Source organism: Pezoporus flaviventris, unplaced genomic scaffold (assembly GCF_033815535.1).
Source record: "Pezoporus flaviventris isolate CSIRO_AGI_PZ_B2104156 unplaced genomic scaffold, CSIRO_AGI_Pfla_v1 ptg000001l, whole genome shotgun sequence".
In the NCBI taxonomy this organism is placed as follows: domain Eukaryota; kingdom Metazoa; phylum Chordata; class Aves; order Psittaciformes; family Psittacidae; genus Pezoporus; species Pezoporus flaviventris.
Window position 1 is genome coordinate 60,120,856 of NW_026892549.1, and position 26,901 is coordinate 60,147,756.

Below are 26,901 nucleotides of genomic sequence, written 5' to 3' on the forward strand. Positions count from 1 at the left end.
CTGTTTAGCAGTCAGATTGCATTAGCTTCAAGGTGTTTCTTTTGATATACAGAAGCTCTTTAGTGGTCTAAGCTGTCTCTCTGTTGTAGAGAATCTTAGTGTCACCAATGGCAACTGAAATAATTTGATTCCAGCCTTCCTCTTACCATAATATCACATTCTTTGACATTTTTTGCCATGGTGTATCAAAGCTTCTTTCATGTTTTGCTCCCTAGTAGATTGCAGGGTGGCCTGTTCTTGCTATTTGATATTTTAAGTTGTCATAGTAGAGAAGCTCACTAAATTAATATGGTTTGTCATGATAATAAATTCTCATAAAGAACATAGCATAGTTGGGCAAACTATGTAAAAAACTTTGTTCTCAGATGTCTTTAAAATAAAATTGTTTGTCAGTGTTCTGAATTGCCTCATTCACTGTTGCAGGAGTAGTGGCAAGGATTTTGTAAGTGTGTCTGGAGAAGCATGTGTGTTGGAACTGTCGTACATCTTTGAAAAATGCCTATAGCTATGGGATACGTTTAAATAAGCAAAAGAGCATGGTAATAATTTGGTGATTGATCACAGAAAACAAATATTAAAATGTAAATAACAAAGACTAAGGTGCTGGATTAAATATATTAGCACAAGTGATTCCTCAGGTAATTTGGACAATCAAACACATTCATAAATAACAAATCTGCTGCCAGATGCTCAATCTAATGAAATGTAAACAGTTCATTTGCTCCTAATTTGAGTTTACAAATGTTTTCTGGGTAAAGCTTCAGAGAAGCTTGAACTTCATCTTATACAGGATATTCACAATGAGCTATGGCTCAAGCTCCTTTATACTAAGGACAGAACTTTTGTACTGTTCTTTTGTACTAAGTGACGGAAGTTATACAGTAAATAGACAAAACATTGTTTTCGTTTGTGTATGTATGAAAGGAGGAAATTGAGACATTAAAATTCTGTGACTTGATTGGTGCACGATCTACAATAAACTGTTCTGGTAAGAATACAGTGACCTATTAAAACCAGAAATTACAGTAGAATTGTTTGGGTTGTTTTTAATAGGTGGCATCGAGTAGCTATTAGTGTGGAGAAAAAAAGCGTTACAATGATTGTTGACTGTAACAAAAAATCTACAAAACCACTTGAAAGAAGTGACAAAACAGTTGTGGACACCAATGGCATCACTGTCTTTGGAACCAGGATTTTGGATGAAGAAGTTTTTGAGGTAAAAATCTGTACTGAGCAAATGGAGTTGAGTGATTTTGTGTTGAGTGAAATGTTTACTGAAAATCAGAATGTTTGGAGTTGGTGTTTTTTGGTTTGCTTTTTTCTTGTTTGTTTTTTTTTTTTGGGCGGGGGGATGGGTGCAGGGCAAAAGCTGGTATAATGTAAAAGCTTTGATTTATAGAATCTGATAGGATAGGATAAAATAAAAGAAAAGTAAACCAGGGAAGTGTCTCTATTGTTAGAAGATACAACACATTTTTCTGACCTGCTGTTTCTGGAAGGGGCTTGCATGTTTTTTTTTCTTTCTGCCTAATACTGAGGTACCTGAGATATTTAGGAGAATTATTCTGGAAAAGTTGAGTAATACGATACTGAATCATTTTACTTTTGTTTCTCTTAAACATTTACAGATACTTGTGCATGTTAACAGTATCTGAGAGAGGGGGAGAAGGACCTGGAAAGTTTCCTGTGTAATATGAATCCATTATATTGTTTATCCCACTTACTACTCTTTCCAGTAACTGGAACATACTTTGGCAATAAGGACATATATGTTTCCATCATTTACTGGCCAAGAAGTACATATAGGAAGGGTAAAATGCCTCTAAGGAAGTATGTGACTGCCAATCATGAGGCCTGTCTGGGTAGAATCCTTATGTCAACGATTATTTTTACAGGCTAATAATGAAGCTTCTCTAAATCTGCAATATTGAGTTTCTTTTATGATATTGTTATACAAAAGTCAAAGCAGTCAAATTTAAGTTAAAGCTGAAAAATAAGAAAATACACATCAGTAGTTAGCTTACTTCATATGCAGAACATCTGTGCTCCATAAATGTCCAGATTTGTAATCCTAGCTTTAAGCAGAGTGTATCCTTGAGAAGCAGTGTAGGTATCAAGAGAGGAAATATGAATTCTGAGTGTTAACACTGTGACATTGTTACCTTTCATATCCATGGTCATGATGAAGCATGAGCCTTTTGAATGGGGAAATTTCTGGCATGATTAAATGGATCAACCAGTGTGTTGTGTGATATTCACAGCCTAATTTACCTGTGGTCCCCAATAGAGTTTGCACATCTGAGGGAAGTTATTTTCCATTTGAAGGTGAATTCCATAGATGCCTTAGTCTCAGGTGGGACAAGGATTTTTGTCTCCACTTGGGATAATTACTTTCAATTTTCCCTTGTATTTCTTTCACAGGTCAGAAACCAAGTCCCACAATACATATGTTTGTCAAAATATGTGCAGTGTTCATATGCATAAGTAAAAATAATTCAACAAACTAAAAAAAGGTAGATAAACTGGGATTTTATTAGTGTTTTACAAGTGATTTTAGATTCTAATAGAAACTAAGGCAGCAGGCCCTGGTTTGTTCTTGCAAAGTTTGTAACCATTTTAAAAGTCTTGAAAGGAACTGTGCAATAACTAAACATTAACATTTAGTTTGTTTTAGTCAGTGCAATTGCTAAATAAAAAGCCTTGTCTGGAGTTTCAGAGGTGCTGAAATGATTGTACTGAGCCGTTTGAAAATAAGTATAGCGGATGATGAAAATCCTCAAAAAGAAGTTTTATTAAAGAGCAGTTTAAGTCCATTCCCAAGGGAATACAGAGGGAGCATAGGCTAAGGAGTAAATGAAATGATAGCTCTGGAGATTTTCTGCTTTGTCATTCTTCTGTCACAAAAGTTATTAGCCGTTGAGAAAGAAAGAGTCATAAAAAGAGTAACTATTAGTAACTATTTACAGCGAAATAATTTCAGTTCTAGCATTTCCTCCTCGGGGATAGTTTCCTGGATCCATCTATTTTGCAGTTGTATATACAATTCTCTCTGTCCTTTCAAGCCCTATAGAGGAGAAGAGATTAGATGTGATAGAATGCAAATATTATTTGGTTAGCAACTGTTGGAACAGTCAGTAAGGATTTATTAAGACTTGCTTAACAAGTTGAAATTGGTACTTAAAAATCAGATTTACCAGATTGATTGAAGAAACCCTCAAAATAACCCTGCATTCAATTATGTGAAGTCAACAGACATGAAGATACAACGTCGCTAGAATGAATATAACTTTGCTAGAACTTGCTAGAATGACTTAAATAAAAATACTTTATGGGGTTTTGTCGTATGTTGAAGAACATAAAAAGAAGCTAGTGATCCTCTGTCAATTTTTTTTTTTCTGAAATCTACATTGATGTGGAAAGTCCGTGCTTCAGTTCCAGCTGAGACACCCTAAGAAGAAAGATGGCTTTTGACTCAGGAAAGAAATAACAAATTGTGCAGCTGTCTGTGAAGTCCATTTACAGGCTAAATCTAAACATTCTGCACTAAACCCAGCAACACTTCTATCATTTGTAACATCACTGTACGTTTCTGTATTCCTTCAGTGATTAGGTTTCCTTACTTAACTGATTGCCCCCTTTTCTCTTGCTTTATTCAGAGAAATTGGTTACGTTATTGTAAAGATGTTCTTGTAATGCCTGGGGGTTTAGATTTAGTCTGAAGTCTCTTAAATTAGAAGCTTACAATCTTTTCTTTTAGAATAGGTTTCTGGTTTGTCTTTTGCTGTACAGCCACCATGGGTACCTTTGCATTGATGCTGACTTATTTGAATCTTTAGCTAGAAATGTGCAGGTTGAAATTATGATATCCCTCAAAGCTTACATAAAGTATTGTGCCATATATGATTTTAATGCTATGTGTCCTTCAAAGTCTAGCCAAGGCAAACATAATCTAGTTCTTTTTGAGTTTGTCTGATGTTTTTCTACTCTCTAAACAGCATTCCTTTTCTTTCATTCACAAGATTTTATCCCTGCTTTAGTTACTGCTGGTAGAGTTTGGGGGCTGTTCCCTGAAATTTGCCTTGTGCTTGAGAGTCCTCTGGTTGTGTCTTAAATGTTCTGTTTATTTCATTCATGGTAATAGAGAGTGATGTTTGGTGGTTCCAAGGCTGTCCTTGGTAGTGTTTCTGGGTTATGAACCCTGATAAATCTCGAGACTGCAACAGGCACTAAAGAAACAGATAGCACAATGTGTCTTACTCTGTGTGCAAGGAATTCCAGAAATGATCTTATTGAGCCATAAGATTTAAATATTTAATATTAAATATTTAAGACATAAAATTGGTTATTCTGTCTGTGAGAGAATTTCTGTGTGACATTTTTGCCTTTATTAGCTTACATGTAGAAAACATAAAAATACCTGAGTGTGTAGTGACCTCTTGGAATTCACAGCACAGACTTGTCAGAAGGATTAATATTGTATCCATGAATCACTTGAGCTGTTTTATCTTGGGTAATAATGATGGTTTTAGTCATAATAAGCCAGTGATTTGCTCACAGGAACTGTGGAGCACTCTTCAGGCTCCTCAAACTGAATGGAAATTCAAAATGTGGAAAAAAATGAGCCTGTAGTAACCATAATCATAGAATCATAGAATAGTTAAGGTTGGAAAGGACCTTAAGATCATCAACTTCCAACCACCCTGCCATGGGCAGGGACACCTCAAACTAAATCATACCACCCAGGGCTCTGTCCAACTTGGCCTTGAACACTGCCAGGGATGGAGCATTCACAGCTTCCCTGGGCAACCCATTCCAGTGCCTCACCACCCTTACAGTAAAGAACTTCTTCTTTATATCCAATCTAAACTTCCCCTGTTTTAACCCATTACCGCTTGTCATCCTCGTGGCCCTCCTCTGGACTTGTTCCAACAATTCCATGTCCTTTTTATGCTGAGGACACCAGAACTGTACACAATACTCCAGGTGAAGTCTCACAAGAGCAGAGTAGAGGGGCAGGATCACCTCCTTCGACCTGCTGGTCACGATCCTTTTGATGCAGCCCAGGATACGGTTGCCTTTCTGGGCTGCGAGCGCACACTGAAACTGGTTCATGTCCATTTTCTCATCGACCAGCACCCCCAAGTCCTTCTACTCAGGGCTGCTCAGAATCTCTTCCCTGCCCAACCTGTAGCTGTGCCTGGGATTGCTCCAACCCAGGTGTAGGACCTTGCACTTGTCATGGTTAAACTTCATGAGGTTGGCATCAGCCCACCTCACAAGTGTGTCAAGGTCCCTCTGGATGGCATTCCTGCCCTCCAGCATATCAACCAAACCACACAGCTTGGTGTTATTGGCAAACTTGCTGAGGGCGCACTCAATCCCACTGTCCATGTCAGCGACAAAGATGCTAAACAAGACCAGTCCCAATACCGATCCCTGAGGGACACCACTCGTTACTGGTCTCCAGCCGGACATGGAGCCATTGACCACAGCTCTTTGTGTGCGGCCATCCAGCCAGTTCTTTATCCACCGAGTGGTCCGTCCATCAAATTGATGTCTCTCCAATTTAGAGACAAGGATGTTGTGTGGGACAGTGTCAAACACTTTGCACAAGTCCAGGTAGATGACATCAACTGCTCTACCCCTGTCCATCAGTTCCGTAGCCCCATCATAGAAGGCCACCAAATTGGTCATGCAGGATTTCCCCTTAGTGAAGCCATGCTGGCTGTCACCAAGCACCTTGTTTTTCATGTGCCTTAGCATGCCTTCCAGGAGAATCTGCTCCATGATTTTGCCAGGCACAGAGGTGAGACTGACTGGTCTGTAGTTCCCCAGGTCATCCATTTTCTCCTTCTTGAAAATGGGGGTTATATTTCCCTTTTTCCAGTCATCGGGATCTTCACCTGACTGCCATGATTTCTCAAATGTGATGGCCAGTGGCTTAGCAACTTCATTCGCCAGCTTCTTTAGGACCCGCAGATGGATTTCATCAGGTCCCATGGGCTTGTGCATGTTCAGGTTTTTAAGATGGTCTCGAACCAGATCCTCTCCTACAGTGGGCCCGAGGTCTTCATTCTCACAGTCCCTGCATCTGCCTTCCAAGACTTGGGTGGTGCGGTCAGAGCCTTTGCCTGAATGAAACTTTCATTTGCTATAATGAAACCTTAGGCTTCAGTGATCTACTAGTTGAAGGTGCCAGGGTTTCTTCTGGTGCTGAACTCATTAATACAGCATAACACAACTTCACAAAAACAAGTTGCGTCATTAAGGTAATTCACTCGTGTTGAAAGCAGAATATAGGACAATATATCACAATCTCTATCATACTGTGATACTGTGATACAGTGACTGCCAGAATCAGTGCTGTAAACCATTACATACATCATATGTTCCTGTTCCTTTAGGGTACATCTAAACACCTATGAATTCCTGCATACACACATGAGTCAGAAATAGGTACTATTAACGTGACATTATTCTGACCTCCTGACAACTTCATTGTATCTTTGGAGAAAAAATTACTTCTTCAGTCATATTGCTCTAATATAGTCATGTGAAAAATTCATTTAGAAGCCTCAGAACAAATACGGCTTGTGTGAGGAGTATATTCACATTTATTTTAAAAGTGTTAAAATCACAGTGGATCAAATACGCTTCTTTGTTTCTAACTCTTAATTTTTTCATACAACAATACGAATTAAATTCTTGGCTTTTTTTTTTTTTTCCTTTTCTTTTCTGTTCCTAATATTAACTACTGTTTTCTAGGCAGTTCTCCCACTTTTGTCTATTGCTAACACAAGAATATGTTATAATACACTGGGAAATTCTAAATGCATACATTTTAATCAGTTTAACATAATTGCTTTGATGATCAATAATTTCCGAGTATATATGCATGCTGGGTATCCAGAAAGCAGTAGATAATGATTGCAAGAAGGAAAAGCCTGACAAGTGCCCTTAGAGCATGAGAAATGACTGCTTTACTATTTTTTATGTATTCAACAAACATAATATTCCTTAGTCAGTTTACCTTCTGGTGTTAAAGCTAAGATGCATTCTTTAGTAATGCTCTCAGAAAGATCTTCTGAGGAATTTCAGTTTTGAGCCTGCTCCTCATCTGAGATTTTATGGCATCATGCCAAATTAGGAGACCTTCAGTTACACTGCTAAACACTCACTCACTGAAGTGGATCTATTGATATCAGTGGGACTAATATGTAAATGCTTCTTTGTGAAAGACTGACCCAGTATATCTCAAACTTCCGCGTATCTCATTTTAAATTAAGCTCTTCTGTGTTTTCAGATGCATAGTGTGCGAAGGGCTTGTTTGTAAGTGCTTGTTGTGAAGAAAAGAATTCCTTAAAACAGCATACAAAATGAAAAAAAAAAGGGGGAAAAAATAGTCAGATGCTGCAGATGTTGGTACATGGCACCTAGTAAAATAATTTTGAATTATGTCAATTGAAATATGTTTGTAGCTTAAATGTTTGGTAAATAGCAGGGATCTTTTTATTGTTTGCCAGCTTTAAGGATTTGTCACTCCTCATTTAATACTATTGGTGTGAACAATACAACAGCTTTTTATAATAAGTATTTTATAGTAAGTTAATAACTAACAGAGTCTTTATGCAGATATTTTCTTATAGAGACCTTTTTCTTTCAAAACTCCCTGATGTCAGACCAATACAATGATTTTTTTTTAGGCACTCTGCTGTAAATGAGCGTAACAAGAAAAAACATGATGTATATGACTTGTTTAAAGCCAATGAAAGCTGTAACTGCCCACAGTTTAAGAGATCAAATCCTTGCATTAATCCTTGTTAATAAAGGGTTTAGATTTCAGTTATAGACATCAACCTGTTTTCATGGAAAAATAATGCCTACACTTCCATACAACATGGCATTCCTTTAAATAACCTGAGTGAGCAGCTGAAGACAAAGTGATAGTACTTTGATTTAATCTAGAAGTCCTTTCAGGTGAGTAACCAACCCTCAACATATCTGTAAACATGGAAGATTCTAGTATGCAGGTGCAGAAAGGCCGTCCATCTGCGTGCATACTACCCATAACTCTGCAGGAGCAGAATGGGTAGAGCTTTTACAGCCTCACCAGAACTGCTGTACAGCAAAGGTAGAATACTGAAGCTAGCCCAAAGTAAAACTCCCCCAAGGACAGGTAGCATGAATGATGTGCCATCATTATCCTCTGTTTCGTACTATCTTGTTGAACTGCAACCAATGTAGACATAGCCAAAATGATTCCCGTTGTACATCACCTTTAGTAATTGCTAGTGACCCACTTAATGTTTAGTGTCAGACTAAAAAGTAATGTTTTCTTATAGTATTTCTAAACTTACACTTGATGAACCAAAGTAAGTAATTCTGTTTTCCTTGTTTCCCTTCCTTATTTTTGGACTCAGGGAGGGGGAAGAAAAAGAAAGCAAATCTCTGGTAATTTATTGGAGTTCAAGTTCATTTTCAAACAATATTCCCAAGAAAAAAAGGAATGGTCTTTTCAATAAATTGTTTGTATTTACATTTAAAATGAACAACCTGGACTCAAAAAATGCTGCCTGCTAACATCAGCTCCAGAGAATTTTGCAGACAGGATTTATTATCATTTCATTTAATATTCTGTGTAATACGTTTAATTTTTAAACAACAGCTGTAAATGAAGTTTCAAAGATTAATGACAATATAACAGATTTGCAGGTCCTTTACCAAGAAAATAACGTCCTTGGTCACATGTGTGTCTGTGTGTGCATGTATGTGTTATGCACACATGCGGCATATCCGGGCATTGTAATAAAATCTAATCTCTCAGCAAAGAATTGCAGTAGACTTTGGTCTGTAGACCAAGGTTAAAATGTATCATTGGTATATGGACCTATTTCTAAACCAAGCAGAATATATACTCTTATAACCATGAGGTTTAAAAGAATCAAAAAGACATTGATTTCTATGGAAACTTTGACCTGTACATAATTCTGTTTTCACAGTTTATTGCTTTTACAGTCCTTCAGTCTGGCAGGCTCTAAATATCTTTCTGTAATTATATTATGCAATAGCCTGGGTTATGGAATATTGTAATAAAGGCCACTGGAATTCTTCAATCCCTGAAATATTTGCAGGAAGATTGAATGAACTCTGCAGCAGGTTTTTCTAAATTCTATAGTAATAATGTCCAGGCTGTCTAGACTTTTGTTTGGAGTGTATAGTTGTACTGTCACAACACAAATTAGAGAAAGTTTGCACATATACACAGGTTGGGGTTTCTGCTGGGTTACTGAAGAGCCACATCTGTAATTCTTAGGTTTTAGCCGTCATATGAAACTGAAAGATCTTGAAAGTGAAAGATCTTTATGTTATCCTGAGATCATATAATGCCAAGTACTAGTTTTGTTAGGCTTTTGTCATCATTTAGGTAGTCATCTTTAAAATCTTATTACTATTATAACCCACATAAGAGGTACTAAATTTACGCAGAATATGAATTGGAAGGATAGTATTTTGCTAATACTAACCTTCCCACTCTGCTTGTGAAAAGTCTGTCTGAACCTCTAATATATAAATTAGACATTTAAGTAATTGCTGCAGTATTTTTCACCTTTTTTTTTTTTTTGTCAAGCTGGAAAAAGAGCAATGAACTTTCTCTTAATGAAATATCCCCCGAAATCTCACTACTTTACAGCAGGAAATTACAGCTTGAGTTCTTAGCTCCGGTCCAGTCACATTGTTCTGTGGTATCCTAGTTGTAGCAACTACCAAGATCACATGTTCTCAGAAATTATGATTTATTTTTCTTTTTTTTTAAATCTTTTGAATAATTTCTGATGTTTGCATCTATGGAGAGCATCCTGCAGAGCTTCTCCAGTAATGCTTACCTGCCATTTCCTGGACAAAAGTTCCTTTCACCTGTCACGGTTAGTGTTTTATTAAGATTCTTGTGAAAGAGGTATCCCCAAAATGTTGCTACAAATGAACTGTTTGGATGTTCTTGTAGAACTAGGGAACTAAACCATAAAATTTTAAACAGAATCGTGGAATGGTTTGGGTTGGAAAGGACCTTAAGATCACCCAGTTCCAATCCCCTTCAATGGTCAGGGACACCTCACACTAGACCATTTTGCCCAAGGCTTTGTCCAGCCAGGCCTTGAACACTGCCAGGGATGGAGCATTTACCACTTCTTTGGGCAACCTGTTCTAGTGCCTCACCACCCTCACCGGAAAGAACTTCTTCCTTAGGTATAACCTGAACTTCCCATTTCGGTTTGAGCCCATCACCCTTTGTCCTATCACTACAGTCCCTAATGAAGAGTCCCTCTCTAGCATCCTTGTAGCCCCCTTCAGATACTGGAAGGCTGCTCTGAGGTCTCCACACAGCTTCTCTTCTCCAGGCTGAACAGCCCCAATATTCTCAGCCTGTCTTTATATGGGAAGTGCTCCAGCCCCTGATCATCCTTGTGGGATCCTCTGGACTTGCTCCAGCAGCTCCATGTCCTTCTTATGTTGAGGACACAGTGCTCTAAGTGGGGTGTTAAGAGAACAGAGTAGAGGGGCAAATACTAGAAAAAGACGTTAATTTCATCACTTAGTCCTTCATATACTGCCATTACAGTCTTGTGAGAATTCATACTTTTGCCTTTTAAACAAAGGTGATAGTAGAGATGTCTTTTATCAATGAGAGAAACTTTTAGCTGCTAAATAGACTGTAAATGGGCTACTTTATGATTCTACTTCTCTAATATGCCATGTTTTGAAAGCATTAGTAAGTTTACATAATTAAAAGGAAAAGAGAATATTTCAATAAGGATGTCCTGGGTTCAGCAGTAGCGATCATTTTTCTCCTTGGTAGCTGGTGCAGTGCTGGAGACGTTTTATGAAGTCACAATTAAGATAAGAAGCATCCATTAATATTTATTGCTGATAAAATAATAAAATATAATGATAAAATAATTCATTCCTTACTTTTCAGGCAATAGTTTAGATCACTGAGAAAATCTGGCACCGTATCTAACCAGGGATTTTCCTTATTCCTATTTCTGCTGTGGAATCTAAGAAAGGCTGTAAAAAGATGGAATCAAATAAAGTGATTACTACCATGAGCCTAGCTAAAGCAATTATTACATCAAGAGGAAGAGAATGGCATAAAATGGAAAGAGAACTTGGTACTCAATTGCTTTCCTGCAGATTAGGTCTCCGTTTCCTTTGCTTGTTAGTCAAGGGTGTATTTTTTCAGTGTTGCAAAGCATTTTCACATCAAGAGGCTACATTTTCAGTGCAGATACCCCACCTTGGGCATTACTATTTTCTGAGGTGTTTTTCAACACTTTCTGGAACTGCATGTCCTTTATAAACCTTCTTGTTCTAAAATGACACTAGATAAATCATTCTAGAATAAGAAATGTGGAATGTCTGAGAAATTCACAGAGGAATTTTAAATTCCCCACAGATTTCTCATTCTTAGCTGGGCTGTTTCTTGCTGTGGAACAGTTAGTTTGAGTGAATATATGTGTAGCTGTTGCAATAGGCATGCCTTTGACTGATTTGAGCATATTCTCGTTGTAGCTCTGTAGCCTGGTTCTCCACAATTGCTGTGGCATGCCGCAAAGCGGCAAATGTTTCCTCCGATCTAATAAACTCCTAATAGTTTTGGAAGATTCTGCAAAGAGTATCTTGTTTTGTAGAGTATGTTTTAGGACAACACTACTGAAGTAATCCCTCTGTACCATATTTTCATGCTAGGCATAACTGGTGGGCAGGATATTTTACGATTCTCACACAGCTTTTATTTCATACAACCAAGAGGCTGGTTCAGAAGCCTCTGATTTTAATTATAAGTGCATTCCCAAAATAGAGAGGAATGAAAACATTCAGAGACTTTAATTGTTTTTATTCCATATTGTGATGAATTATTCAACTATGCATTGACTTTGTGATTGTGTTAGCTTTGACACAACTTAGTGTCTATTTCTATAAAGTATTTATGATCTAAACTAAATATTAAGACTCCATAATGATCCAGTTTACTTACAAGCTGTACTTGTATGTTTAATGTCAGATGTGCTTGAATACCTTGCTGAATGTTCTCCTTCACCTCTGGGTAGCTAAGGCAGAGACGAGCTCTCAGTTTTCTCATCCCTAATATGCAAGTAATGTTAAATATCTGATAAACACTGTTTAAAATACATTGTGTTAAGTGTTATTCAGGATAAAAAAAAAAATGTTAGAAAGCAGCAGTTATTTGTACTTAAGGGTTAAATAGGCTTTTAGCACTTGTGGGGGCAAGTTAAGCATGCACATTGTTACAGGTACTAAGCTGGAAAAGTAGCCCTGAAGATCTGTTTGATACCTCACCAGAGGTTCTCTGCTTCTGCCTTCTGCTGTCTTCCTCTTCTCTCAGACATCAAATTATGGTGGAAGAATAGCTTAACTGAAACATCAAACATTTGGCTTGTATAATGCCCTGTATATCATCTGTCAACTTTTAGAAATTGCCTGAGAAGTCTTTCCCAGAGAAAGAAATATTTCACAGAGAAAGAAATGGAACTAATCTAGATAGAGAGCTACCTTTTGTTATTTTTATTTTCTATATGCACTTTTGGGACTACTTCAAGGATACTTGAGTGTATTTCTAAATTTTACTCTGTTCTCCTGTCTCCTTCCCCATCTTTGCTCTGCCTTTCTTGCTTTCATCATTCTTATCCTGTGAGACTTCTTTTATTGTACAATTTTCTTATTACATTATGCACATACGCTGTTTTAGAGACCAACTGTTAGAATTGTTAATAGCCCATAACTCCATTTGTTCCTATTTTCATTTAAAGTTTTGAGCCTTGTGCAGGCAGATCATTAAGTACCTGATTTATGATGCCGGATTGTGAAGTATGGCCAGATTAAGTATTTGTAGGTTATTCACAAAGAACTTAAAAAGATTCTATTTCAATCAAGCAGTTTTAACTTGTACTGTAAAGACTGAAGTAATTCTGTGGAAGATTCTCAAAGAGTATAGATTTGTCCAACAGATGTCTTAGAATGATAACTAAATCACAATAATGAAATCTGCCAATTAATCTAATGAAATAATTTCATGTCCTGAGATGACTGACCTAATCTGAAAGCTCTTCAGTGGTTAGTGAAACAACACTGCCAGTGCATCCCAAACAAATGGTCAAAGAAGCCAAATTAGCAAAGACCAATAAATAAAAACAAACCCCCCAAAATAATTAAAAAAACAAACACCACCACCCCTCCCCCCCCAATTTACTGGATATATTTTTATAGCAGATGTTGAAGGAAAAAGAGGAAAATAAACATTTGAGATGGCAAATGTAGAATAAGTTAGGTTCTTCAGTTCTTGCACATTAATAGCCAGTAGCAATTTATGTGTACTGTGAAAGACTTCTGAGGGCTTCCCTCTATGTGGACCCATGACAGGCAGACAGGCGGGGCTGGAATGTACAGTCAGTGGATCAGGAACAGCTTTAACCAATTTAGGGACATCTAAGCCAAATGGTAACAGCATGCTGAGTGCTTCTTGCAAACACACAATCCGACAAAACTCAATGCCAAAATTCCATGGCACTCAAGATCAGCACAAAGTCATCTCCAGAATATTGGCTATATCCCCCGACCTGGGCTCTATTAGTGTATCATACTAAGCAGCATTAGTTTCAAGAGCAGTTTTGGTGAAGCATCCCTGGTTGGAACTGGATGATATTAAGGTACTTGCCAACCCAAACCGTTTTATGATTACTCACACTAGCTGGCACACTGGCGTTGGCACATGGTGATTCGTGTGGGCATTTCAGAATGCCTGAGCTCATCAGGGTGAGGACAAGGGTTCTACACATACATCTCCAGTGGTTACTCCAAAAGAGTTACCTCTGTCTTTCAGTTACTAATTCTCTCTGACTTATTCGTCTGCTTCAGTTAGCTTTAATTTGTCTGGTTGAAGAAGGAGGGCAGAGCACTTTGGAAAAGCTTTGCTTGAGATGGCAGATGCATAGCCCAGGCTGACAGTGACTGTACAAAACCTTCCGAAGCACTCCACCTTTGGAGGGAGTCGTGTAAGGGATCAAAGGGGGGAATTCTGTGTATGTGTAGCAGCAAACTGCTGCAGTGGTAGTATTTCTGGAAGCTCATATATATATATATATATATATATATATATATATATATATATATATATGTATTCCAGCTCTAAATTAATCTGAGACATGCACGAGTCTATCAAGTAAAATGAGTTGAGAATATTGTAAAAACATTCAATATATAGCCATTATGTGTTAAGTTAGTAAAAAAAAATAGGACTAGACAAATTGCAGAAGATAGGTTGATTTTGTCAGTTTGAGGGTGTTCTGCTGCTTTGTGGGCTTTTTCTTTTTGAAAGGAAGGAGTGTTACAAATTCTTCTTTGCTATTTTAATATATTCCTCAATTTTGTTAATTTGTTAAAGGCTACTGTTCTGAGAGATGTAAAGCCATTTTGGAAATACTGAGATACTTACAAATTTTTCCAGATGTACATTTCCATCCCTTAAGGTATTTTTTTCTGTAAAGACAAAGCATGCACAGGTATACTAACAAAGAACTTACTCGTTTGCCCTCATTTTGGGCAAAACCAAAATTTCAGTAGAAGTATATAGAAGCTTAAAAATCCCCCCTCCTGGCGAAATAGTGAGAGACTGAAGTTAATGGGTTTTGACCAAGAACATGTGCCAATTTTCAACAGTCTTATTTTTATGGCAGCATAAGAAGCTCCTGAATGAGGAAATTTATAGCGGAAATGTTGGCAGGAATTTACCTAATGCAGTTCAAATGGTACCACTATGTTAAGAAATACACTGGATACCAGACAGCTTTCTGTGGAAAATGATAAACATACCAGGTCTCTGTAGGGGATCTCAGTAGAGACATTTTTATTATCCAGAATAGTGGGTCTTTTTACTGTGATGTTTGTTTTATGCATGATATATGGGAACAGAGGTGAAAATAACATTTGTTAGCTGTTAAAATTTTTATTTCAACACATTCTATAGTGTGTATTTATACAGTGCTTACTTACTTGTTTTTTATTCCAATAACTGTGTCTTTAGTACAGCATTTTTTATTTCATTTTCTCCTTCTTTGAGAGTACAGATGTGATGCAAACTCTCAGAATTAATACTGTTGATCACTTGCATGCTGAGCTGCATGCTGGTAATAGGAAGTGCCCTGAATTAAATCTTAGGAATTTAGACTGGTTCCCAGTGAAGAAGTAAACAAACAGCATGAAAATGACAGAGCAGGAGTTACACCTTCCCACCCTCTCCTTTCCAAACCAGACAGCATTTTAAGCCTGAATTTTGCCTCTTGTCCATTCAGTATTAGTTTTCATTGGTTTGCCATGTGAACAATAGTTAAGATGTTTTCCAGAATAGCAGCAGAAATTAAGTAGATGTGTTATTTGTAAACACAGATGTCCATATAATATCTTAGTATTAGGTGCCTAGTTTTGTTGTCTAAACGAAAACTCTGTACTTCTGATGAACTCCAGGCAATCTTTGGTTTTGTTATTTAATCTGCATATGCTTTCCTGCAGGGTGAGATCCAGCAGCTGTTGATTATAGCTGACCCCAGAGCTGCATATGACTATTGTGAGCATTATAGCCCAGACTGTGATTCCCCAGTGCCCAATGCTGCTCAGGCTCAAGATCCTCAAGTTGATGAGGTGAGTAATCAGTCACGTATTACTAGATTTACTGCACATTTGTGGTTGTGCTGGATAAGTAAGTTTCTCAAGGAGCATTTACAGCTAAATGGCATGCATTGTTCTAAATACGAGGGAGGAACTTTGCAGGAGCGCATTCATTTTTGCTATCCACTCATTTATGTCAAGCGTTTGAAGGAACCTATCACACTTGTATTTGAATAACCAGCATGCTCAATGAAGTTAAACTGTAAAATGATAGCAGTGTGAGTTTGTTTAGTTGTAACTGTTCTTCCTGTGTGCATTTATGATTTTACTGACGCTGAGCACCATCAGATGCCACATTTGAAAAACACGGGAGCTGTGAGTATTCTAGCTGCCAGAAATGCCATGTATTTTAATGAGCTGTGTGCAGTGTACAAACTCATGTATAAATATAATTATTTTAGCCAGCTTCACTCTTAGGAAGTAAATACGAACAGGGGATTTTGCTTGGGAACTTTCCTTGGCTTTTCTGCACTGTGACTTAGGACTGATTCTGTTTCCCATGTGAAGACATGGAAGGTTTGAATAGGCTTATGCTTTTCTACTTTGAAACAAGACCAGAGTAGTTAATCTAGCGAAGTGATCTTTGTGGGAAAAGATTTTATTTCTTGAAGAAGAATATATCTAAATACTTAAAATACTTTAATTAAGTTGGGACTGCTGTCACCTCCAGACTCACATCAACTCTTAAGTAGGAGTTAATATGGCACAGAAAGATTGCAAATACTTGCCTGCTCTGGCCATCACTGGTGGCAATGATGGCTCCTGTCCTTCAGTGTGAACGAGGCTTGGAGTCCACAGTCTGGGATCAGACTGTAGATTCAGAATCTATGCCAGGTAAAGAATAATGAATAGTTGTGCTCGTTTTTCAGCAATGGCTACTAGTGAATTATTTAGAGTGTAATATAATGTTTTTAAAGGATGTAGAATATGAATAAAATACCCTAAGGATTAAATTCCCTCAATAATGGATGACTAGCTAAATTTCCTGCTGTCAAACATTATGTTTATTCTATATCAAAGCTGTTTAAGACTAGCATGAGTTGAGAGTATTCTTTTGTAGATCAAAAGAAAAATAAGCCTCATAATTATAAAAACTGCGTGCACATATATATGCATATTATAGAAATCCCAGCTATATACTCCACATGTATTGTAAGCAGTCTGGGGGCACCAAACAAAGGAAGGGAACCATAAATCGAACAATTGACACTATTGTCCTGAACAGTAATCATCTATAGCCTAATGCAGTTGCCACTGGAGTCGGCAAATATTGTTAATTCAGCAGCCATTGCAAGATTGCTCTTGGGGTTAGTGTTTGTTTTTTCTTTAATGTGTTTTTACAAGACCTATTTTTTGCCCTGTGATAACACATCTAGTGTTTGGGAGTACCTACAGAGAAAAAAGGTAAAAGATCTTAATTTGCAGTGTGACATTATAAAATTAATTTGAAAAGGGTTGAAAAGAGCTAAAGGATTAGAAAAACGGGAGAAATGCCATTTCTGTTCCCTTCCATTTGTTTCTCTGAATGGTGATTGAATTATTCTGCTTTCCAAGCTAAACCAAAATTTCCTTGTTGCTATCCGTGAGTTTATAACTTTGTATGACTGTTCCTAGTGAAGTCAGTGGATCTCTTTAACGTGTTGGGTAATAGTAACCTGAAATAATACATCAGCAATGCTACCAGTGTGATGAATATGCAATAGAATAAATGATTGGCTGAATTGCACAGAATTATAGACCTTCCTGCTATGTGATAAGAAAAGCAGCTTGTTAAAGCAGGCTACTTTGTTATCTTTTGAGAGGTAGCCCATGAAATCACATCAATAATCAATTTTTCAAGAAAGAAATGAAACAAGTCTTACTAGGTACTGGAAGAAGTTACAAAAGATTAAATAAAGTGCTAAAAAATTAAACTATCATTCTAACTCCATTATATGGAAAATGAGGATTCAAATTGTCTGATTGTGTATTTTGAGGACATTGCAAGTTTGATAGCGCTATCTGAATGAAAAAAAGAAGACGGTATTGTGTGGTATAAAGTACCTGACAAGAAACTTCAAATCTGAGTGCCTTATTTCAGGAATTCCTGTAAACAGAGAGCTATTGTGGAATTAAGCTTAGAGTAGTTTTAGAGGAATTGTGCTAGCAATAGAAATGAGTGTAAAATGGATACTATTAAAATTTTTCATTCATAATGTTGCAGAGCAGGGAATGAGGATACCACAACTAAAGGCAATATTACAGGCATACAAGTAAAAGAAAGAAATGCAGGGCAAGCACAAAGAACTAGGAAATACACACTGCAGTGCAGCCTGCTTGCATGTGTTAACAGAAAGATCTTTTGTGTGCATCAGATTATCCCCATTCGTCTGCTGTTGTATCAGTGAAAGCAATTTTGGGAATACAGGTTTTACCAGACTGGGAAACTAATCAAGCTGAAAGCCAATAGGAAAAGATGACTGTTTAGCTAGATTGATTTTCTGGTTTTGTACTCCATATTTTCACTTGAACTTTTGTGATAGAAAGAGGGAAGAGAGAATACTGGTCTGATGGCTAGGCAGAGTTGTGTCTTTCAGCGTCAGCTGTGGTTTAAGCAGGCAGAAGCTGAAAATATTTGTTGGACAGGAGCCCCAAAAGATCCTGGTTCTTAAAACAGGGAAACAGTTTGTACATGAGCACTCAAAGCAAAACTGGCAAAAAATACAGTCCATGTTTTGGTTTGTGAGCAAAGGAATAAGAATACAGATGTGATATTACATCTCTGTATACTGTCGGTTGAAACATACACTGGAATATCACATACAGTCTTGGTGTTTAGTTACCAAAATAAATGGAAATCACAGAATCATTAGGGTTGTAAGGGGTGTCTGGAGATCATCTAGTCCAGCCCCCATCATCTAGTGCAACCCGGTGATTCAAGTAAAAGCCGCATAATTGTTTTGAGTTTGTGTTTGGAAAACTTAATGTGTTTGACTTGTCCACAATAATGACATAAGCTTGAAATGTTGCTCAGTTACCATATGCAAAGTACCCTCACAAAAATAAAATACCTGTGGGGGGTGGGTGAGTAGGCAGGAGAAAAGAAAGAAAGTTCAGGTAGGAAAAGATCTACTAAAATTTTGAGGAATGTAAGAACAAATTGCCAAAATGGTGTATCTCTAGATATCTTCAAGCCAAGGATAGATACCTTTCTGAAAGCTTTGGGAAGTGTCATTCATACTTTAGTTAGCTCAGTTATAGGGTAACTGTAAGAAGTTTTGAAGTCTGAATGTATGAAGGAGTTAGTCAAGATGGTCAGATAGTCCCTTCTGGCTTTATGTCTCTGAGCCTTTGAAATATTGCAGACCAGAGTAAGAAACTGATACTTGGCTTAGAGGAATGAGACAAATTATGTGATTGCAGAGCCCATTAGTATGTGTTTCCAGCACTGACTACAAAATCCAAAGGAAGTGGTTGACTTTTGTCAGTGAAATAGTAAATTATGTTTGTGGAGTTGCACCTCAGAAACTGAACAGGATTTATCTTGGTATCACACACCTTTGTAGTCTCCTGGCAAGTTCACAGCCAGAGAGTGGACTTATTCTGAAAAGCTGGAAGATTTCTAAAGAGAGATCTAGAGAGAAAATTTGGCTAAGATGCTGTAGGTTTAAAGGCAACAGTAATTAGGGTGTAGTCCAAAAGGCAGTGTTTCTATCTGCAAAGGAGCAATCAACTACTAGAGATTGTAGGTTTTCTGGCATTTCTTTTCAATAGCAGTGTGGCTTAAATGAATGCTTTCCTTTTCTGTACGCATTTCCACCCTGTGCCATCTTTCCAGTTCATCTGGTAGAATTGCTTATGTGTTTGTTGGGGGCAGGGTCCGACACTTCATCTAGACTAAAAGTAATTTACCAACCATAAAGTGAGAAAAATGATGGAATATATTGTAGTAATCTTCTCTCAAATGAGTCTGAAGATACACATCATAAATGCAACATCAGGAGTGCAATATTTGCTTCTTAAAATGTTAGAGTTCATCTCAAGGCCTTAAGACCTTGAGTTTACACTCATACGTAAGTTTACTGGACATTGATTTATAATCAAAGTGTCTTTGCTGGTGATACCTTAAGTGCTGCATTGAGATTTTCTTGTTGCATTTCTTTTTACCTTTAGCATCAGATTCAAGTTGTGATTTTGGTGATGCAACAGAGAGAATTTCATTGCCTGCTTTTTACTTGCAGGTTCCCTTCATCCCTGAAGTAAATGCTGAGGTTACCCTAAATAAACCTCAGGAAGAATCAAGCATGGGATTCACAAAACCAGCAAGCTTTGAAAAAAGACACAGACCTAGCCAGCCTGTAAAAGGAGGACTTATCTTATATTCTACCCTTCTTTACAGGCTTCTTAACATATTTATTCAGTATTGCATATTATTGTCTTATGTCAGGAGAGGGTTGCTAAAGAGTTCAGAATATTTGGTGTGATTAAGTATCTTTTGGATAAAGAGAATTAAGTGGAAAACAAACTAGCCAAAAACTTCAGAAGGTAATTATAATAGTGCGTTAGCATGATTTCAGTCTAGTGTCACAGTCATTGGACCATGCAAAATCTTTCTGTGGCCTGCAAATTCTGGAGGCTTTTTACATAAATAAGGCAAAGAGCTGAAAACAAGTAAATCGATATGAAGTAGGGAGAGGAAATGAATGAGAAATGGGCATTCTCTGTATTAGATTGTTATCTTTCTATCATAGTATTTTACAGAAGGAAGTCTGATCGTTAACAGTATGGTATCTTCATGAACCTTGCATTGTATCTAAAAGGCTAGCACTAATGGTGCCAGAGTAATACACTGAGTGTTAGAATTAAATGGTAACTTGAGTTACTCTGGAGCTGCTGGTGCTAGCCATTCAGATCCATTGCAGGGTTGATGAACATAGTGCAAATTGGCCATTTACCACAAAAATGTCTTTGGGAGAACAGGGCCTTTTATTTTATTTTAATTTTATCCAATTTAATTTAATATTTTATTTTGTTTTGTTTTATTTTATTTTGTTTTATTTTATTATTTTAGCTTAGCTTAGCTTTTTTATTCTGGTTTTTTTTCAGAAGTTTCCCTTATATTGAGCTTTATGATTAATTCAGTAATCATTAAGTTTATTTCATGCTGAACATATAATTAGGTTTTAAGGATTGAATATGGGGATGCAATTATATTTTAAAAGTAGCAAGATCAGTTTTGCTAAGGAAGATACATACCTGTGCTTTTCATATAAAGACTTTGTGCATAGTCTAGCCTCTGTCTTCTTCTTGGAACCCTTTCTACTATAAATGGAAATGTATTAAATTCCATTCCAGTTCAATCACAGATGCTTGACCAACTCACAGAAACTAGAGCAGGGGAAGACCTAGCCAGTCTTAATCTTCCTTGATGTTGGTCAGTGGATTTTCTGGAGTGTCAGGTCTACTTTTCAATGGGCCCAGCCATAAGGCTTTCAAATCTTCTCTTGGAAGATTCTTTTGCAACTCAATCAATCACACTGTCTGACTTCTGCTGAAGGAATTGCTCCCCAAAGCAACTCTGCTTCATTTATTTTGGACCTATTCCAAACAAATGGATTACTTGAAGACATTAAATGTTTGCCTTTAATGAAACAAACTTGGTAAAGTAAAGGTGCAGATGTTCCCTGAATATGTTGATTTGGAGGCTTCAGGCATCCTTTCAGCCCATCTTAATTTAGTGTCCTTTCAGATGTTTGACTGATCAGAAAGACAAGTTTTCTGAAGAATACAGAAAGATAATTATTTTCATGTTTATACGTTCTAAACATGTCATATTTAGAACTGCAGTTAGCTAACTCAGCAGGTGTTAAAAATAGAGAGCTTCTAAGCTCTCTTTGTCTTTGCATAGACTTTTTCTTTACGCAATTAATATGAGAAAGAACCTTAAGTGTCTTGTTCTCCTTTTGATGGAGGCTGTCTTTGGAAACTGAAGATTTTGTTCTCTGCTTTTATTACTTCTATGAACAATATAAGAAGAGGCCATCTTTTAGATGTTTTAACTTTCCTTCTGCCTTAAGAAAGACATCTACTAACATTTATTTATATTACTGCATCTGATTTTTAGAACTCTCATTTGTATTTTATTGCGCTTTGTGAAGTGTTAGTGTGCCTAGTGTGTTTCAAAGTCATCTTTGCCTCTTTAGCTAGCTAGATGATTTAGCATAATCTTCAGGCAATGGAAAAATTGATCTTATGACAATTCCTTAGTTTAGGATTTGGATTATTAGTTCCTTGCAATTTGGAAAGGTAAAGCAAAACTTGCTAAAATCTACATCTTGGAATGGAGGTGGGGGGAATAGATTTTTGGAGTATGCATAGTAGAAGAATTTGTTTTCAAAGCAAGGCTGACTCCAGAATATTTAAGTCATTCCAAAGTTGAAGTAGGCTTTGCATGCTGCTGATCTTCTGCTTCTAAAATTCATCTGATGAAGAAAACAGTTCATCTCTTTAATTGGAATTGCATGATGATCTGGTAGTGTAATATAATCACTCTGGTAAAGAAAGCATGAGGTCATAGTGGAAAGATTTTGTCCCATCAAGAAACAGCAGGTTTTATTCTTCTTTCATTTCTAAGAAAACAGTCATATGCAATTTCCATTACAAGAATGGGCTGTTCTGTAACTATTGGTGGTCTTACAAGAGAAGGAAGAATAACAACAGAAAATTGCATCGCATTTGAAGTACGTGTTCCCTGATGGCTCTTAGTTGAAATCTCTCATCAAGTTCCAGCTGTTGTCCAAATTGAAGACATAATTTTGAGTCAGTCTTTTTGATATTCATGCAAAATCACTGGGAAAGTTAATAGAGCTGTATATATTTTGCTATTACTATGACCACTTTGTGACTCTCATCTCTGTTGTTTCAGATCTGTAACCATCCCATTATCTAGCAGCATGAGGGTTTAGGTAAGCTTCCATAGACAGATCTCTTGAGCAGGATTGAAGTAGTGCTGCACAGCTGTGGTAGGTATATTTTGTGCTTGGCTGCTGTACCCATAAAAGGATCATGAGGATGATCAACAAGCTGAATGTCCCTTTAAATCCCATTCCAGCTTCTTGATTCTCTGGCTGCATTCCTGGCCAGTATTTAGCTTCATTGGGTATAGAGCTAACAAAACAAATGATGCTTTCTTCAATAAACTCTTCATCCGTGTCATACTTGCTTTCATTTCCTGCTTTGATTTCTTGCTAGTTACTAGTCTTGACTAAATTCAGAAAGTGGCAGAAGATACTTTTCCATTTGCCTTAAGTAATTTTTAAATTCTAGATGCTTTCTGCTATATTTTCAGGAGTCTACTTATTCTCTTCCCTCTGATTAGCAGTGCAACCACAGTAGATTTCTGTGAACCCCCCTACTTCTGTGAGCTAATAGCAAGGCCTGAGATGGGTTTTGCGCTCAAAAATGTTAACATTGAGATGTGAAGACACACTTCTGAAGGTTTGTTGAGGCCTCAAAATGAGTGTGTCATGCTGATGTATCTCATAACCTGATAAAGGTGACCCTGTAGTTATGTAGCTCCAGAAAAAGAAAGGATGTGTGGCAAATATCCAGTCTTGACTGTTAATGGCAGCATAAGCCTGAGATGCAGGCTTCACCACAGGTGACTAAAGCCCAATGGGAATAATGATTCACTCCATTAAATATGTTCCTGGAGTTTATAAATTTAGTCCTTGTTTAACTGGTCAGACCTTCACCAGTCCCATTGACTCATCTTATGAAACAGGAATAGCCTTTATCAGATTGAGTTGATAAAATTATGCTGTGGAGTAAATTGTATTTCTCAAGTTCACCTATAGACCAATTAGGGGTGCAGAGATACATTGCTCCATCTGGACAGATTTTGCCTCAGGAAATACACCTGGAAGATTTTGCATCTATATTTCACTAATTGCAACAGGACCTGTGCAGTACAGCCCAAAACATATTCTCTCTGTTTATTGGCTGTTGTGAAAGACTAGAGTTGCTGGCCTTTCAGCAAAAAACACGTGGAAAGGAAGGATTGCTAAGACTAATGTCTTTCTATGCAGGAAGTTTAGGGCTACTGCATATTGCCACTTTTGTACTAGGCGGACTACAAGCTATTGGCAATTAGAAACTCTTTTAGTATGGTTTCAGCATGGTGGCCACATGTCCTAGTAAACCTTGTAGGTTCAAGAATTTCCATAATGCCCCTCTGGTACTCTTAAAAAGGAGTCCATGGTGAAGATCTTCACTTGCTTGGCAGTAGTCGGATTCCAGCATGAAAACTGGCATTCCTCTCTTACTGTCCATTCCTGTTCTTTTTGTCTGTGTGCTGCATATCATTGCAACCCAAATGTAGCACTGTTTGTATGGTAATATTTTACATATGTAAATGTTCTTTACAAGAACTGACTGCAGCACAATAGCCCAGAAGTAAAGTATTTTCTGTGTGGTTATGCATGATGCAGTAGATCTCTCCACATTCTCATGCTTTTTTGTATGAATGATTTCTAGTTCTCATTCATAAATGTCTGGCTCTCCAAATGACTCCTCTGGCAGATCTTAGTATAAATATCAATTTATTCACCACTTTCTTTTTTAATATTAAGATACTTGCCGTAGATATTTTTCCTTTCCTCCTTTTCTTCTTTTCTCTTTTCTTTTCTTTTCTTTTCTTTTCTTTTCTTTTCTTTTCTTTTCTTTTCTTTTCTTTTCTTTTCTTTTCTTTTCTTTTCTTTTCTTTTCTTTTCTTTTCTTTTCTTTTCTTTTCTTTTCTTTTCTTTTCTTTTTTCTTTTCTTTTTTCTTTTCTTTTCTCTTTTTTCTTTTCTCTTTTTTTCCTTTCCTTTCCTTTCCTTTCCTTTCCTTTCCTTTCCTTTCCTTTCCTTTCCTTTCCTTTCCTTTCCTTTCCTTTCCTTTCCTTTCCTTTCCTTTCCTTTCCTTTCCTTTCCTTTCCTTTCCTTTCTTTCCTCTCCCCTCTCCCCTCTCCCCTCTCCCCTCTCCCCTCTCCCCTCTCCCCTCTCCCCTCTCCTCTTCTTTCTCTTCTTTTTTTTTCCAGTCAACATTTCTGTTTACTTTATGGCCTTTGAAGAAATTTTTGTAACCCACTGTTGAAATTTTATTAGTCACATTTGAAAAGCAGTTATAATACTGAGCTACACAGTTATATTTGAATTACCAATTGGTCAAAATGAATGCTGGAATGAATGCTTACTAAATTCTAGGTCTACAATGGTAGGTCTACAATGCTTACTAAAAGGAAATCTATGTGTCTGGAAGTTAATAAACCAAACTCCTAACAGCACAGTGGTGCAGGTGACACACCTGAGGGACAGGATGCCATCCAGAGGGACTTGAACAGGCTTGAGAGGGAGCCCATGTGAAACTCATGAGTTCAACAGGGTCAAGTGCAGTGTTCCTCATGAGGGTCAGGCAAAGCCCCCAGTATCAATACAGGCTGGGGGATGGAGAGAGATTGAGAATATCCCTGAGGAGAAGGATTTGGGGGTACTGGTGGGTGAAAAATTGGATATGACCCTGTCCAGTGTGCGCTTGCACCCTAGGGAGGCCAATCCTATCTTGGGCTGCATCCAGAGGAGTGTAGCCAGCCGGTTGAGGGAGGGGATTCTACTTCTCAACTCTTTGAGGGCCACAAAAGTGATCAGATGGATGGAGCACCTCTCATATGAGGAAAGGCTGGGAGAGTTGGGGTTGTTCAGCCTGTAGAAGAGAAGACTCTGGGGAGACCTTATTGTCGTCTTTCAGTTCTTATAAAGGATCTATAAGAAAGATGGGGAGAGACTTTTCAGCAGGGCCTATTGCAACAGGATGAGGGGTTTAAACTAAAAGAGGGGGATATAGGCTGTGAGGAAAAAAATCTTTACAGTGAAGGTAGCACAAGTTGCCCAGGGAGGTGGTGGATGCACCATCACTAGAGACACTCAAGGCCAAGCTGGATGTGGTTCTGGGCAACCTGCTCTAGTTGAAGATGTCCCTGTTCATTGCAGGAGGTTGGACCAGATGAGCTGTGAAGGTCCCTTCCAACCCAAACCATTCTGTGATTCTGTGATTCTATATTTAAATTTAAATCCAGCTCATGAAACATTAATTTTCTCAAAGATGTTCCTGTGCTTACCCCTCAAGATACTGGATTATATTTAACATTGGTAGTGTGCATTGTTGTGGCACCAATAAAGATTACATGGCAGAGTGATTCATGTTGTTTGTCTGAGGAAGCATTTAGAAGTATGTAACGGATTGTCACTGGTAGGGTGGAATGACTGAATTTGAAGAGGTGTCTTCCACCATTTACACAGATTTTTATAATTTCAAAGAAAATAAAGCACTTTCAGTGCTATTCTGTAACTATTTCAAAAGGGCTGTTTTTATCCATGAGATTATCTCTTTTCTTTACTTCCTTTATGTGGCTTCTTACGGTCTAGAAACCTGTCACAGTGTTTTCATTTTTGGATGTCAGTGACATACTCCATTAAAAACAATGAAAGGCATTGAGTTGTATTTCCAGAACCGCACAAACAGGAAAAAATGTTTTTATACATTTACACATCTGTAAAAATGTATCATTGCTACCAATGAGGCCCTGTATACCATTTAAAAGTCAAAGATGTTTCATTGACTTCACTGGGATTAGGGCTGAAGCTGATTTACTGAACTGGGAGAGAATAATCACATACTACTTACCAGGTTTAAGTCTAAAATGCTGCTGGTTTTGAAAGGTATAAATAGAATCAACTTATTTCTGTAATGCCAGTGATACCACTGATGAAATCAAAGCATTGTTTATATAGCAGGCAGATATAAAGCACAGATATGATGTACTTCACAGAGAGGATATTCTACACCTAAGATGATAAACGTTTTGTTTTTTAAGTGTAGTTTGATGTTCTCTTATTAATGTGCAATAGAGTTTTGGACAAGTACCAAAATTATGTTACATCCTTTTCTACATGTTCATTGAATCTCATGAGTAACCAAGTTATATATGCATGGGTGAAGAAGTAATCGAAACGACAACCAAACATAAAGCATTTGACTTCTTAAAAACCTCTGTGTCTTCTTTTTAAGAAAAGCTGTTGGTCGTAGTGAGACTCTGCGGAGTTACAGGAGTGAAGTAACAGAAACCCATGTAAAGGGACTTTTAAGTG

At 37.4% G+C, this 26,901-nt stretch overlaps 1 protein-coding gene across 15 annotated transcripts in view; it reads left to right on the forward strand.

Annotated features, from left to right (window-relative positions):
* The window catches only part of LOC133273098 (collagen alpha-1(XI) chain), a 472,710-nt gene that overhangs the window by 336,371 nt on the left and 109,438 nt on the right, over positions 1-26,901 (forward strand). For 6 of the 15 annotated variants that reach the window (XM_061461194.1, XM_061461233.1, XM_061461204.1 and 3 more), the window contains exons 4-5: positions 1,054-1,216; positions 15,583-15,711. The exons of the other annotated variants lie outside the window; for them this stretch is intronic. In XM_061461194.1, the coding sequence (XP_061317178.1) occupies positions 1,054-1,216; positions 15,583-15,711 (292 nt within the window). The remainder of the gene's footprint in view (positions 1-1,053; positions 1,217-15,582; positions 15,712-26,901) is intronic. 15 annotated transcript variants of the gene reach the window in all.